The sequence below is a fragment of the Vespula vulgaris genome, chromosome 17, assembly GCF_905475345.1.
Source record: "Vespula vulgaris chromosome 17, iyVesVulg1.1, whole genome shotgun sequence".
NCBI classification, from domain to species: Eukaryota; Metazoa; Arthropoda; class Insecta; order Hymenoptera; family Vespidae; genus Vespula; species Vespula vulgaris.
The window spans coordinates 3897005-3911681 of NC_066602.1; the positions used below are offsets into that span (position 1 = coordinate 3897005).

A 14677-nucleotide genomic window follows, 5' to 3' on the forward strand; every position below is an offset into this window, starting at 1 on the left:
CGCGAATACGGGTAAGATAGAAAGAACACTCGCGCTTGTGTCGGCGAGCATAGACGTGGTGTTCTCGGGCGCGATTAAAAGTCCTACGGTAATGGACTTCGTTTGATTGCTAAAACGAATAAATGACCGGTCGTGTGTCGGTTTACGTCCTGCCAAGTATTATGGTTTGCTATCCGTAAGCGTGGACTGACCCTCCTCCAGTTAGCTTCCTGAGTTCTTGGCTGGTACGTGGACGCCGCGAACGCCGCGAACGCGAATTTAGAGTAGAGTCATCGTTATTTTAACACTCCCGGGAGTGTCGGGCGCGATTAAAAGTCCTACCGGGGACTTCGTTTTATAGAACGTCCGTACGTATTTGATCACGCCGGTCACGCGAATTTTAAAGTAGAGTCCCCGTTAGCCCGTGGGTCCCCAGATGCAGCAACCTCCACGTGGTGGGACCTGGGTCGGTAGTACTCGTGATATATCAAAAACCAGTATACTGCAAGTACTACTGAGCGAATGGCTGCATATTTCTGAATTTTTCTAAAATGTTTTCATTCAAATTCCGATTGAATTTTGAAGTATTTATATCGTATATTCCCGCTCGTTCTTGTAGTTCATATTTTGTCCATTCGTGTCGCTGAAGTCATATGCGTCTTGAACGAAAGTGACAACCTTAAAACATAAAAATCGGTTAAATTTAATATTTTTAAGTTGGCTTCCATGTATAGTCAGCCATTCTAATAAATTATGGCGGGAAAACTTACTAATACTTATTGTGATACATTCTGTAGACTTCCGTAAATGAAGATCTGTGAATAGTTAAAATATTTGTGGAAAATTTATTTTTTTATATAAACAAATCTTTATCAGTGATTATTCGAAGATGGGTATTTTGGGTTTATCAAAACTAATTGCAGACGTAGCACCTAGTGCAATCAAGGAACGGGAATTAAAACATTATTTTGGTATTTTAATATCACATTGTTTATACGCATAAAAATGTCTTGTTTTATTAATTTATTTCTTTTTCATTTTATTAGGTAGAAAAATAGCTATAGATGCATCTATGTGTTTATATCAATTTCTGATCGCTGTTAGGAGTGAAGGAGCACAGCTTACATCAATTGATGGTGAAACAACAAGGTATTATAAAGTGATTCATATATTAAATTAAGTATTTATTTCTGATATAAAATATTCTTATACATGTAATGTTCTTTTTTGGTGATAGTCATTTAATGGGAACGTTCTATCGTACTATACGTTTGGTAGAACAAGGTATAAAACCTGTATATGTTTTTGATGGAAAACCACCAGATTTAAAAGGTGGAGAACTTGCAAAACGAGCTGAAAGAAGAGATGAAGCACAGAAATTGTTACAAGCTGCAGAAGAAGCAGGTAATTATATGTGCATGTATGGGTATATTCGTTGTAGAAAATTATATCTATTGTCTATTGTAATCACATATTATATGTAATCATTCATTATTATAATAAGGAAATGCCGAGGATGTTGACAAATTTAATAGAAGACTGGTTAAAGTTACAAAAACTCATACAGAAGAAGCTAAGCAGTTACTTAAATTAATGGGTGTACCATATGTTGATGTAAGTAAATTGATGGTTATTTATAAGTACAAATAAGATCCTTATTGGTACAATCTTTTTATTGGAAGGCTCCATGCGAAGCTGAAGCTCAGTGTGCAGCTTTGGTAAGAGCTGGAAAAGTTTATGCAACTGCGACCGAAGATATGGATGCCCTTACTTTTGGGTGTGATGTTTTATTACGTCGTTTAACTTTCAGTGAAGCTAGAAAAATGCCTGTTCAAGAGTTTCATTATGATAAAGTGTTAGAAGGTTTAGAGTTGAATAAGGATGAAGTATGTATTTCTATTATGATATATCAGATATTTTTTAAATTAACTAATTGATTTATTATTTCATATGAATTTTTAGTTTATTGATCTTTGCATTATGTTGGGTTGTGATTATACAAATAGTATTAAAGGAATTGGCCCTAAAAGAGCAATAGAACTGATCAGAAAGCATAAGTCTCTGGAAACAATTATAGAAAAATTGGATACAAAAAAATATACTGTACCAGAAGATTGGAATTATCAGCAAGCAAGATTATTATTTCAAAATCCAGATGTGACAAGTACTGATGATATTGAGGTAAAATTATAGAGATATAGTATTCATATTTTTCATATACATCATTACTTCAAACAAGTTTTATTTCACTTCATTAGCTGAAATGGTCAGAACCCGATGAAGAAGGTTTAGTGAAGTTTTTATGCGGTGACAAACAATTTAGTGAAGATCGTGTTAGAAGTGGCGCAAAAAAATTATTTAAAGCCCGTAACACAACAACTCAAGGTAGACTTGATTCATACTTTAAAGTATTACCAGCTACAAGTCCAAATCCACAAAAGCGTAAGGTAAATTTTAAAATCAATTAATTCAACTAAATATTAAATAATGAAATCTGTAAAATAAATATATAAAAAAATATATATATATTAATAGGCAGACGAAAAGAAAGGAACAACTAAAAAAGGTAAAACTGCTGGTAATAGCAAATTCAAAGGAAAAGCAAAATGAAATTAAATAATTAATGCAATAATAATTACTATGTCTCGATATAAACGTTTTCAATTATACTTTTATTTTATATCTAAAATCTACTATACGCCTAATAATAATTCATTCCATTAAAAACAATACATTTATATCATTTATTTATTTATTAAGTGTTTCAAATTAATTTATATATATCTACAATTTCCATGTCTTGTAAACTATATTTCAATAATGGTTTAATAACCTAATATAAGAGAATACTTGTATCAACAAATATAAATTTATTCTTTTTTAAGTGTATTACTCGTTATTTTTTTTTTTTAATCTTTGTAAAAGTTTATTGTCTTCTTATCCTTTTTACAATTATTACTTGTGCAAAGCAAATTTAAAGGAATAAAATGTGTACTTATTTTTACATATTTATGTTATCAGTCTTAACTTTGGCAGCATTGTAATGATTTTTTTTTATGCAATATAAGCTGATAATAACATTTTTAATATTTTAATGAAAACAATCATTTTCAAATGATTATTATAGAAATTAAAAAAATAGTAAGTTATTACTACTAGATAACAAGTAACATTTGAAAAACAACAAATATTTTTGTTTAACAAATGAAAACAATGTGTTTTTAAAATTTAATGATGGTACTTCCAATAGCTTCAGGATCTAATATATGATGTAGTGCTTCTTCAATATTGTGAGGTGCATAAACTCTATCAACAACAGGTTGTATTTCATCTGCATCAGTTAATTCTGATAATGCTTGCAAATATTCTGCTTTTATTTTAGAACCATCTTTCCATTGATGTATATTAAAACCAAATATATACTAAAGACAATTAATTATAATTTAAAAATAATAAATATATTATTTTATAATTTAATAATGATTTTCTAATGATATAAATAATCATTGTTTAAATACCTGTACCAATAATTTAATGTATATACATCCAGCAAATATACTTCCTGATATAAATCCCAATGAATCTGATGTCAAATGCTCAGGCATTGTTGTCACATAGGAACCATAAGGATGTAAATATTTCTTTAATATATGTGATTCCGTTGATGGACCACCGGTATAAAAAATTGCATTATATCTAAAAAATTTTGGTATTAATTTTTGATTACATTATAACAGGTCTTTTTTTCTTTTTTTTTTATATATATCATATCATATCATACTTCTCATGCAATTCTAACTCCTTCTCAATATTTAATTCGTCCAATAATAAAACTTCATCAGCACCTAAAGCTCTCATTACAGGTACAGCATTTTGTCTAGATACTGTTACTACGTAACCACCCCATAATTTAACAAGTTGAATTAAAATACATCCAACTGGAGTATTACCTCCATATATAAGTACCCTGCAAAAAATATCAGTTTAATTATTTTATTAGAACGTCAATAATCTTGTAAATTTAATAGAGGAACTGTACATTCTTTTACCAGAATTATTTTGATTCAATTAAATCTCTTTTAATAATCACAATTTTTGCATTACCTTTGTCCTTTTGCATTGCCTTCTTTAATAACAGACTTATTAACTAAAGCATCCCATGCCATGCAACCACTATAAGGAATGCTTGCAGCTATTTCATAAGTACATCGTTTAGGACGTTTAATTACTAGGGTTTCTGGCACAACTATATATTCTGCCATTGTACCAGGTGCCCATGAAGGTACAGCAAGAAATACTTCATCGCCAATATCAAAATTAATAACGCTTTGTCCAATGTCTATAACTATACCTGAACAGTCCCTACCTAATATTACTGGAATTTCCTTATGCCTCTGAAAACAGAAAACTCAACATTGCAATAACATGCTACATTGAATATGAGAAACTGAAAAATAACACAAAATTATCAAATATAGATAATTAATATTTTCTTACTCCAGAATTTAAAAGTCTTCTATAAGCTTTTGAATAACCAGAACATATTTTTGTGTCAACAACATTGACTGAAGCAGCTTTAACTTGTATCAGTAAGTCATTATTTTTTTTAATCATTGGCATCTCTGCATCATCTATCATTGAAACACCCTATATTAAATACAGTGATATTTATATGTTTATGTCTATATATCGAAGCTTCTGTTCATTATATATATATATATATATATATATCGTTTACAATATACCTCAATACCAATATAATGATGACATATGACAGCTTTTATATGGTGCATATGGTGGGAATAATAAATCCAATTCCTGCCTATGCTATAACCTATTAATGTACCTATAGTTATACCTGCTAGACAAAATATGATCTCTCTTCTTGTGACTGAAACAGATAGTTATTATTTAAAAAATAAATAAATGATATATATATATATATATCAAAAAATTACTACGAATAATCTTTTATTATATGTTATATAAAAAACTATGATGCTTATAGAATTTAAATAAATAAATGTCATACCTTCATTATTAAATATTGTTACTAGTTGTCGATAAAATTGTACAGAATTAATATGAATAGAATAATATTGAAAACGTAACTGTTCCAAACATTTTTGAATATATGTTATCAGATTGTATATGATATCTTTTATATGCTGCACATGTTGGTCTCTATATAATTCTCGAATGTACCTCTGACAATTTGTTAAAAACATAGAAATCCATTGTTGTCCTTGTTGAATCACTAAAGATGTTTGAACCTTATCCCAAATTTCTTTTTAAATATTTTCAGACATGAGAAATATTTCTCTATTATATAATATATATATACATATATATATATATATATATATATATATATATATATATATATCATTATAGAATTAATAAAGAAAAATTAAAGAAATAATATTATTCATTAAATATGCAAATTATATATATATATATATTTTATTCTATTTCTACAAATTTAAATTTAATGTTACAAGCTCAAAAAATAAAACATAACTAAAAACAAATTAAAATACAAGTGTATATAAAAATGAATATATATACTTATAAAAAAAAAGGATCAAATTCAAAATAATTAAAAAATTATTATTAAATATATTAAAGTAATGTCAAATTAATAAATACTTAAGTTAATAAAAAATTATTTTATAATGAAAGAAAAATACCTGTAATCTTTCTAGATGATTTGATATGCGAAAAGATATTTCATCCATAATTTCGAAAAAACGTTGCTTGTTTAACATAAAATTAGGGAATTTGTACTTTTGAATCTACGTTTAAACATAGTTGTAGATCAACGAGAAAAGCGGCACACTAGTGTGATATAAATAAACGATTAACGCATTGCATATAACTCGAAATAGATATCAAGAATCTGTTTTAAAATGTAACACTTCCATATTCGTTGCTAATTCTTTAATCTAAATCTAAACATTTAAATTTATAGTCTTCACAAAAAGAAAAGAAAAGAAAAAAGAAAATATATAATGAATGAATTTAAAACAATTTGTTTAAATGGATTATTCAAACTATTAAACTCTACAAGGTTAGAGTCAGGAAATATCGGCGCGAAGACTAATGTTTTTGATTATGACGTAAGGATTATTGTGCAACAGAATCACATGGTTTATCATCTTCATTTTTTAAGATTAACTATTAATTATCATATATCTTTAATAATTTCGGAGAAACATATATATTAATCGAGAGAAATTTAACTTTTAAATTTAATTGTTCCTATGGTTATTATCATAATTTACTGTTGTATTTTTTGTCTTTTTCTTTCTTTTTTTTTTTATCGAAACAATATATATATATATATATATATTATACTCATTCATATATTTTTATGCATTTATTAATGATATCTATTTTATCATTGATAAAATGTTTTTATGAAGAATGCAGAAAAAAAAATTAATTATTCATGCATAAATTTTGCATGAAGATTTGTAAACTTCTTTGTGATATTATATTATATTATTTTGGAAAAAGATTAATTTGATTTATATTACGAGTATAAAAAATTAGTATAATAGTATAATGCATTGATATTTATCGAGTTTTTATCATTTCAATTCTATTGCAGTTGAAACTACACCCAACATTAACGGGACGTTTACGTTGATATCTTAATGATCGTTTTGACATTTAGTATCTTTTTTTCTTTATTAAGTTAAAAATGAGCGACTTCTTAGCTGTTAATAATGTCGGTGGACAAACATTATTACGATTAGTTTCTCGTGGAAATGCAATTATAGCGGAATTAATGCGTTTGAAGGATTATGTACCACCGATTTTTAGGTTAGTATTATGTATAGTTGTTTGGTATTAGATAATAAGTGAATATATAAAGGTAATATTTATTTAAGAGACCTGTATAAGGTAAAAGATATATTATATATTAAATATAACTTGGAATTTATATTCTTATAGTTTGGATACAAAACAAGTTATCCAAAAATATGGTTCAATCATAAATGACTTTTCATACTTCAAAGCAACCAGTACCTATGAGAAAAAAATTGAGGATGATCCAGTGAGTAATATCGCAATTTCTTTAGCAAATTATGATCTACTTATCTTATTGAATTTTTATTTTTAACGAATATTTCAGTAAGATAATTATCTGAATAGTATTGTAATATTTTTATGAAATATTTATCAACCTTGTTATACATATAATCAAGAAGTATACTTACAGGTACTTCAAGAAACTGATGAGGAAATAAGAAATAATTTTTCTGAATTATTAGCACGATTTTATCTGGCATTTGAAAGTATACACAAATATATAACAGATTTGAATTTTTATGTTAAAAAGTTAAATCAAGAAGATTATCAATCTTCTAGTTCTGTTGAGTCATCTGAAGATGGAAAACAGTTAATGGTATAGTATTTGTTAATTTAATTAAATAAATGGGTTGTGTAATGTTTTATATTAATTTGTTATTATATTTCTAGTGTGAAGCAGTGTATTTATATGGAGTAATGTTGTTGTTAGTAGATCAACATTTTGAAGGAAGAATTCGTGAATGTTTACTTGTATCTTATTATCGATATAATGCTCAGGAATCATCATCTACTAAGGTGGATGATATTTGTATGTTACTTCGTTCAACGGGATATAGTAAAATATCAGGAAAACGCCCAATTAATTATCCTGAAGACTATTTTAGGTATTGTTTTAGAATCTTTATTTATATAAAAAACTATATATATAGCTATATAAAATTTGATATATACATATATATTTGCATATAATAAGTATCATACAGTTCATGAATGTAAAATTGTTTTATAGGAGGATACCATTAGATGATTCATTAATAGAAAGAGCTGTTGGTTGCTTAAGATTTGGTGATCTATATAATCAAAGACCTGCTTTTCATAATCATCAATCAGAATATAGAAATACGGCTCTTTCAACTCAAGCATCAATGTTAGTTATAATTCTTTGTTTTAAACCGGAAATATTAAATACACAAACTGCAGTAATGAGAGAAATCGTAGATAAATTCTTTTCTGATAATTGGGTGATTAGCATTTATATGGGAATAGTTATAAACTTAAAGGATTGGTGGTTACCATATAAAGCAGCGAGAACGGCTCTTAATAATAATCTTGAAACGTCTAATATAAAATCCATAGCTCAAAAGCATGGTCAAAAAATGGAGGTAAGCAAAATATTGTTCATAATTTAATTATAAAGGTATTGTATTAGAAATTATACTTTACACTATTGTCTTACCTTCACACTGTTAGTATCATATTCTAGGACTTGTTACGTGAAACTGAAGAAGTAGAATTAGCTGGCACTCTGGATGAAAATGCAATAGGATCATTAGTGAATTTAGTACGAGATTGTAACGTAACATTACGTTGGATTTTATTGCATACAACTTCTTTAAATTTATCAAAACGATCGCGTTCTTTTCAACAGCTTGTTATTACTGAAAGTAAATATACAGAGATCAATTGCCTTCGTTTATTATTGAATACAGCACAAATTGAGCAAGATGTTAAACAGACATATAAAGAGGTGAATGAATTATTTAATATTTCTGATACATTGAGAAATATTGTTATATATTTATGTAAAATATTTTTCTCTCAAGTTTGTACAAGTAATAATTATTTTGATTATTAGTTACTAGTTGGAAAAGAAACTAAATGGCTTAGAGATAAGGAAGCTTGCGTTAAACGCATCATTGATTTAGCTCAGATATTTGGTGATAACAAATCTCTTGATGGTATTGAAAAAATTCAAGATTTACATGCATGGTTTATGGAGATAAGTAAACATATTAATTCCTTACAACAAGAGGATAGCAGAAAAATTGTTCAATTGTTACAGGCATTAGAATATGTTCAAGGTAAAATCAGAATTAAATTTTTGATTATAATTTTATGATTACAATATGGAAGATATAATTGTTTCTTAATTCCAAATGATTTTAGAATTCCATCAGTTGGAAAATAATTTACATGTATCTCAATATTTATCGGATACTCGTGAAATATTACATAATATGTTACGAACAGGAAATATTGCAGAAGATACTATAATAAATTTAAACATAGTAACAGATTGCAGTTATGCATGGAACATAATGGAAACTTTTACTGATGTTATACAATCTAGTATAAAAAAGAATCCTCCAACGGTCATTAAATTGAAAGCTTTATTTTTAAAAGTAAGAAAATGTAAAAGTAAAAAAAAAGCAATAAGGACAATGTAACAGTTACAATATTTTCTTTTTAGATGGCTTCAGCTTTAGAGACGCCATTACTACGTATAAATCAAGCATGTAGTTCTGATTTATCTTCTGTGTCTCAATATTACAGTAGAGAATTAGAGAGTTATGCTAGAAGGGTGTTGCAGATTATTCCTGAAACAGTTTTTGGTTTACTTGCTCAGATAGTACATTTAGAAACAAATGCTTTTAAAGAAATACCAACGAAATTACCCAAAGACAAATTGAAAGATTATGCCCAATTAGATGATAGATTACAGGTATTAAAAATTGTAGAATTTTTACAAACCTTTTTTCTTCTTTTTTCTTTCTTTTTTTTTTTAATGTAAAATGATGATATAAATACTACTAAGAGCAATGTTTTTGTTGTTTATGCAGATGGCAAAATTAACTTATGCTGTGTCGGTTTTTACAAAAGGAGTACTATCTTTAAGGAGTGTTTCATTAGGAGTTTTAAGAGTGGACTCACATCGGCTCTTAGAAGATGGTATACGTCAGGAACTTGTAAAACAAGTTACTTTAGCCTTACAAAATGGTCTTATCTTTGATTCCAAATCAAAGGTGTGTATAATATAGATCTATATTTTATATATTAGAAGCATTATTGTAATTATTATAACATGTAAATCATTTTAGGTAACATTACCTCAGAAATTAAAAAGTTTAGCCTCCATTATGGATGGATATCGTAAATCTTTTCAATACATTCAAGATTACATAAATATCAATAGTTTAAAAATATGGCACGAAGAAGTAAGTTTCTATGCTGTTTTTCGTATTAAAAAAATAGTTGAACTCCAATTTGTCTTATCTTGGTCTCATAAAAAAAAAATTCCTTTTAGATTATTTATATTATAGATAGTGCAATTGAAGAAGAGCAGAGAGGATCTTCTTGGATTCCTGGAAAAACCTGGAGATATTTTTCAAATGAGAAACATGCTTCATTAACAGAAAACAATTGTTTGACTTTTATTGGCAGGCTTACTCGAGAACTTATTCGTATTACTGATCCTAGGTAATATTAAAAAAATATAATGAAAATAAAATTAAGTATATTTATAAAATATAATAATGTGTATTGTACATAATTTGTAGAAATACTGTTTACATAGAGCATGCACTTGCTTGGTATGACATTAAGACTCAAGTTGAAGTATTAAATTACAAAGTTTTTACGATGATATTAGATGCAATAGGTACTCCAGGATTAGTAGGCATGGATAAACTGATATCATTTTATATCGTAATTGAATTGGAAAATGTAATCAATTATATAGAGAGAGAAATGCGTAACAAACAATGGTCTTCTATAATCGATGAATGCTTAACAATTGTAAACGGTATAGAAAATCCTAAAGGTATGATACAGTATGATTTAAAATAGTAGAAAATATTTCTTTTAGAAATTATATTAATAATGTTATTACACGTACGTAGCTATGATGACAAAATTGCAAACTGTCGTTGGTACACATGGAAATAAAATGTGGTTGCAAATATTAGATTGGACATTGAAGATAGGTCATTATCAAATACTCAGAAGAAAAATAACATATGAATTAAATACTGCTTGTAAATTTGAAGCAAAACATATGGAAGCAGCATTGCAAACATTAAACGCGTATGTTTATCATTATGCAATTTATTAAAAAGTTATACATAAAATTATATATCATTACAATAAAATTATAAATTATATATTAATCTTATTTTTTTATATGTATATTATAGAGCAATATTGTCCGAGATTAAATTGAACAATTTAAGTGACGAAAGAAAAATAAAAAAATCGGACGAAATCCAATTACTTCACGAGCTCAGTTTAAGATTAGATTGGGCTGGCATAAGCGATCCTCTTAATAAATCTTATATTAAACCTCCGCACGTGAACAACATTTCATTTGTAATGTTTTTATTTACTGTGTCGCAACTTGGTAAATTGTATTATTGCAGAAATACAGGTACATATATATTTATATATATATACATATATATATACATTAATATTCAAGTATTATTATTAAATATTATTAAAATTGTATTTCTATATTAATTAATATTAATAATAATACATTGTTACAGCGAGTCTTTTAAGTAAAAAATCACAAGATCCTTTAGATGCTGTAGCATTTGCTATTGGAATACAAACTATACTTCGTCAATTTCATATTTCTATTACATGTAATTATGTAAAATATATCTGTATGTATATACTTTCTCTTGTAACATTAGACAGGTAAGAAAACACAAACAGATAAATATAAAGAATTAATCGTCAATTAGCAATAATATTAATGAATAAATATGTTTCAGTACAAAAGTTGGAAGCGAGACGGAAAGCGAATCAACACCAAGTATTCATTTCTTAGATCTTTTCGTCAAATATTCAGGCATTCCTCGATCATATGTATTCCATGAAATTCCAAACGTAATTCTAGATCATTGTCAGACCAAAGTCTTAAGATAATTGTTCTAACGACAACTTTATATAACGTATTAATTAATTTATTGTTACATAAAGTATTGTATGTTAATTTAAAGTGCATTTAACATCAATTTTTTGAGGTAAAAAGAATATATACATATATATATATATATATATCATTTTGAAATTAAATTCTTTTATATATTCATTCTTGTGTATCTTTTTCTAATTGTTATTCCCTCGTTTTTAGATTAAAAGTCTTTATGTTTAAGAAGAAAATATATAACATGGACAAAGTTTGAAAAAATAAAATGTTCTATTTAATTATTATCATTTAATAGTCCATAAGAAATAATATTTATTTTCTAATCGCCTTCTTCAAGATAATTAAAAGAAGTGAAAATATACATATTGAGTTTCGCAAGTCGATCGTAGGCACTGCATTAAACTTATTAGCATGTATTCTAATGTAAAATAGGGCATATTAAGGGGGTAGACAATTACTATGTGTGATGAAATGAGAGTAGGCGGTTTATGGGGGTGACTGCAGACAACTGTCCGTATACGCATTGGCGGCTAAACTAGAAACTTGCGGCCTCCGGCGGTGGTTGCGATTGCGGCGGCACGAAAATTTCATCTAAATCATAGTGATTGGATTAATTATGTAAAAAATCTAATGAATATTAATATCAAGATCTTTTTCTATAAATTTATCATCAATCCTTGGCATGTAAAACCTGGTTTATAATAATTTACAAGATAAAAAATTAGATTTTATGCAAAAGGCGATGCACGGCGGCTGTTTTTGCGGCCGTTGAGACGCCGGTGTCGGCGGCTTCATACAAAAGCAGCCGAACTAGATCGAGAATTCAGTTCTCCTTCGTGATACGCGTTATCAGAGATGACCTATCTAACTTATCACAGCATCCTGCTGTATCTGTGTATTCCGGTATCTCGTTGACATTACCAAAAAAAAATATATTTTTTTCTATATCTAGTAACGCGTTGTATTTTTACTTGTGTACACGTTTCTTCCTTATTTTTATACAGATTTTTTAGTAAAAAGAAAAAGAAAAGAAAGAAAGAAAAAAAATCAATAAAAAAATCAGATCATTGATTTTGATCTAATAAAAAATATACAGTTATATATTATATATCATTCTTATGATAATTCTAATTGATTTAAGTTGATTAATACAACCAAATTAGAATATGTTCTGTACGTAAGTGATTTTCAATGTATCCTTTTAATATTTATGTGTAAGTAATATCATAGATCTTTTTCAGCATTTGGCTTATATGTATATGCGTTTATTTATTTAAATTTATACTCTAAGGTGGTATGTATTTAAGCTCGATGTTAGATAATCTAAGAATCTTGTAAGAAGTTCATCACTTATTCTGATCGAAAGAAATCATTTTTTCACCTTAAATTTTACCTATGAATTACGTAAAAAAGAAAGAAAAACAAAACCCATCAGTAAAGACGAAATGATTTCTTTTATTAAGAAATGGTCCCGTCCCTTAATTAACGTTTTAATTAAGTAATGTTTCATCACAAGGCGTGGTTCATCTACACACGCAATATTAATCACATTTATTCCTCCGTAATATATGTGTGTATATATATATATATATATATATATATATATATATATATATATATATATTAAATATAAATTATATGTTGCTTCGTAAAAATTAATAATAGAATAATATTATATCTAAGTATATACAGTTTCCGATTGTTTTAATCTTTCTAAAGGATAACTATCTTGTGAGAAAAATTTAACAACCATGCGATTTGGATTAGTGATGGGTCTAATACTTTTCGGATTCGTTTTGATGGTGAATGGCTTAAAATTTTTAAATTATAATACTCCAAATGATAAAAAACTACCGAGAGATAGAGAAATACGTGGTTATAGACCACCCCAAATGTCTACCTCAATTGGAGTAGGATATGGTAAAAGAGATGGATCTACGGAAATTTCTAATTTTAACAAACGAGAAAGAGTACTTTTGTCACTTCTTCGTAATCTTCCACAAGGGTATGTAAAGTATTTTTAAAAATTATTTATAAATTTTATGATATAGTGCGAATAAAATAAATCTTTATTTTAGATTTACTCCTGAATTAATATTACGAGAGGTGAAAACAAATCCTGTTTTTGCTGGAAAATTAACAGAAATGATAATCAATGACGAAAATGGTCAAACACGAATTGGAGAACAATTACAGCCGGAAGGAACTATATTCATATTTTAAACTCTATACAGACGAATGTCTAATTAAAATATACAATTTTTGGCGATACATTTCAGTTTAAGAAAATGATGGTATCTTAAACACTTTAAAGTTGGTTTTTGTTAATAATATTAATAATAATAATAATAATAATAATAATAATAATAATAATAATAATAATAATAATAATAACAACAACAACAATAATAATAATTATAACAACAATATTATTATAAACTTTTATTGCTGTATAATATACTAGCCTTAGTCAAATCAATTATCGCCAAAATTTGTTAAAATTTGAATTTACCTCCTTTTGTATTATTTCATCCTTATGTGAATTAATGAACTATTCAACATGCTTTATTAATCGTTTCATTTAAAATAAAAGTTATTGTTGAATGAGAATTGTAACTCTGTCGATAAAACATAACGTATCTACTTTACCATTAGCTGTCGATAATGTAATATACGATTTTATCTTTAGCGAAAGGAAAGGATATGCACTGTCGATAAAAAAGAAAAAAAAATGTCAACAACATATTTAATTAAATAAAAATCTTTAAGTCAGAGATTTTTTGTATTATTACAATTATCATTCATCAAATAAAATGCTTATATTCATTAAACTTTTTACTTCCTAAATATTTTTCCAAGTAACACAATTATCACTAGTTACGTTTTATGAATGTCTAAATTTTGTCACGTATATACATTCAATTACTCGTATTTCTTTTACTCAAT

At 27.0% G+C, this 14677-nt stretch overlaps 4 protein-coding genes across 8 annotated transcripts; 3 read left to right on the forward strand and 1 right to left on the reverse strand.

Moving 5' to 3' along the window:
* The first annotated feature begins 438 nt into the window (after positions 1–438).
* LOC127069966 (flap endonuclease 1) lies at positions 439–2937 on the forward strand. The gene is made up of 8 exons (XM_051007736.1): positions 439–950; positions 1026–1128; positions 1217–1383; positions 1484–1593; positions 1662–1865; positions 1942–2160; positions 2238–2426; positions 2515–2937. The coding sequence occupies exons 1-8, from the start codon at positions 869–871 to the stop codon at positions 2587–2589; spliced, it is 1149 nt and encodes a 382-aa protein (XP_050863693.1). The 5' UTR covers positions 439–868; the 3' UTR covers positions 2590–2937.
* A 177-nt stretch (positions 2938–3114) lies between these two features.
* Positions 3115–5815, reverse strand: LOC127069963 (reticulon-4-interacting protein 1 homolog, mitochondrial-like). 3 transcript variants are annotated; one of them, XM_051007720.1, is made up of 8 exons: positions 5670–5815; positions 5012–5266; positions 4725–4870; positions 4477–4626; positions 4084–4373; positions 3761–3946; positions 3498–3675; positions 3115–3401 (listed from the first exon to the last, which is right to left on the reverse strand). In XM_051007720.1, the coding sequence occupies exons 2-8, from the start codon at positions 5205–5207 to the stop codon at positions 3201–3203; spliced, it is 1347 nt and encodes a 448-aa protein (XP_050863677.1). In that variant the 5' UTR covers positions 5208–5266; positions 5670–5815; the 3' UTR covers positions 3115–3200. The 3 variants fall into 3 exon arrangements, with proteins under 3 accessions (XP_050863677.1, XP_050863676.1, XP_050863678.1); XM_051007719.1 differs by having other exon boundaries at positions 5012–5252; positions 5670–5814; XM_051007721.1 differs by having other exon boundaries at positions 5012–5236; positions 5670–5810.
* A 143-nt stretch (positions 5816–5958) lies between these two features.
* On the forward strand, positions 5959–11893 carry LOC127069955 (WASH complex subunit 5). Of its 3 annotated transcripts, none has more exons than XM_051007698.1 (18): positions 5959–6098; positions 6593–6807; positions 6940–7042; positions 7208–7393; positions 7468–7682; positions 7808–8180; positions 8282–8545; positions 8654–8879; positions 8965–9200; positions 9269–9520; positions 9639–9821; positions 9897–10013; positions 10103–10275; positions 10356–10618; positions 10698–10881; positions 10992–11221; positions 11343–11496; positions 11574–11893. In XM_051007698.1, exons 2-18 carry the CDS (start codon positions 6686–6688, stop codon positions 11725–11727), a joined length of 3435 nt encoding a protein of 1144 aa, XP_050863655.1. In that variant the 5' UTR covers positions 5959–6098; positions 6593–6685; the 3' UTR covers positions 11728–11893. The 3 variants fall into 3 exon arrangements, with proteins under 3 accessions (XP_050863655.1, XP_050863657.1, XP_050863656.1); XM_051007700.1 differs by lacking the exon at positions 5959–6098 and adding an exon at positions 6130–6245; XM_051007699.1 differs by lacking the exon at positions 5959–6098 and having other exon boundaries at positions 6449–6807.
* Positions 11894–13370: 1477 nt separating this feature from the next.
* On the forward strand, positions 13371–14505 carry LOC127069971 (uncharacterized). The gene is made up of 2 exons (XM_051007744.1): positions 13371–13736; positions 13810–14505. Exons 1-2 carry the CDS (start codon positions 13483–13485, stop codon positions 13952–13954), a joined length of 399 nt encoding a protein of 132 aa, XP_050863701.1. The 5' UTR covers positions 13371–13482; the 3' UTR covers positions 13955–14505.
* The last annotated feature ends 172 nt before the right edge of the window (positions 14506–14677 follow it).

Bases quoted from the DNA above. Each gene is read 5' to 3' on its own strand.
- LOC127069966 (XM_051007736.1), top strand. From the start codon at position 869: ATGGGTATTTTGGGTTTATCAAAACTAATTGCAGACGTAGCACCTAGT. The intron at 951-1,025 runs GTATTTTAATAT...TCATTTTATTAG, and splicing joins GGAATTAAAACATTATTTTG to GTAGAAAAATAGCTATAGAT. The intron at 2,161-2,237 runs GTAAAATTATAG...TCACTTCATTAG, and splicing joins CAAGTACTGATGATATTGAG to CTGAAATGGTCAGAACCCGA.
- LOC127069963 (XM_051007719.1), bottom strand. From the start codon at position 5,747: ATGTTAAACAAGCAACGTTTTTTCGAAATTATGGATGAAATATCTTTT. The intron at 5,253-5,669 runs GTATTTTTCTTT...ATTTGGGATAAG, and splicing joins ATCATCTAGAAAGATTACAG to GTTCAAACATCTTTAGTGAT. The intron at 4,374-4,476 runs GTAAGAAAATAT...TTCTGTTTTCAG, and splicing joins GAAGACTTTTAAATTCTGGA to AGGCATAAGGAAATTCCAGT.
- LOC127069955 (XM_051007698.1), top strand. From the start codon at position 6,686: ATGAGCGACTTCTTAGCTGTTAATAATGTCGGTGGACAAACATTATTA. The intron at 8,546-8,653 runs GTGAATGAATTA...TTTGATTATTAG, and splicing joins TTAAACAGACATATAAAGAG to TTACTAGTTGGAAAAGAAAC. The intron at 10,619-10,697 runs GTATGATACAGT...ACACGTACGTAG, and splicing joins CGGTATAGAAAATCCTAAAG to CTATGATGACAAAATTGCAA.
- LOC127069971 (XM_051007744.1), top strand. From the start codon at position 13,483: ATGCGATTTGGATTAGTGATGGGTCTAATACTTTTCGGATTCGTTTTG. The intron at 13,737-13,809 runs GTATGTAAAGTA...TCTTTATTTTAG, and splicing joins CTTCGTAATCTTCCACAAGG to ATTTACTCCTGAATTAATAT.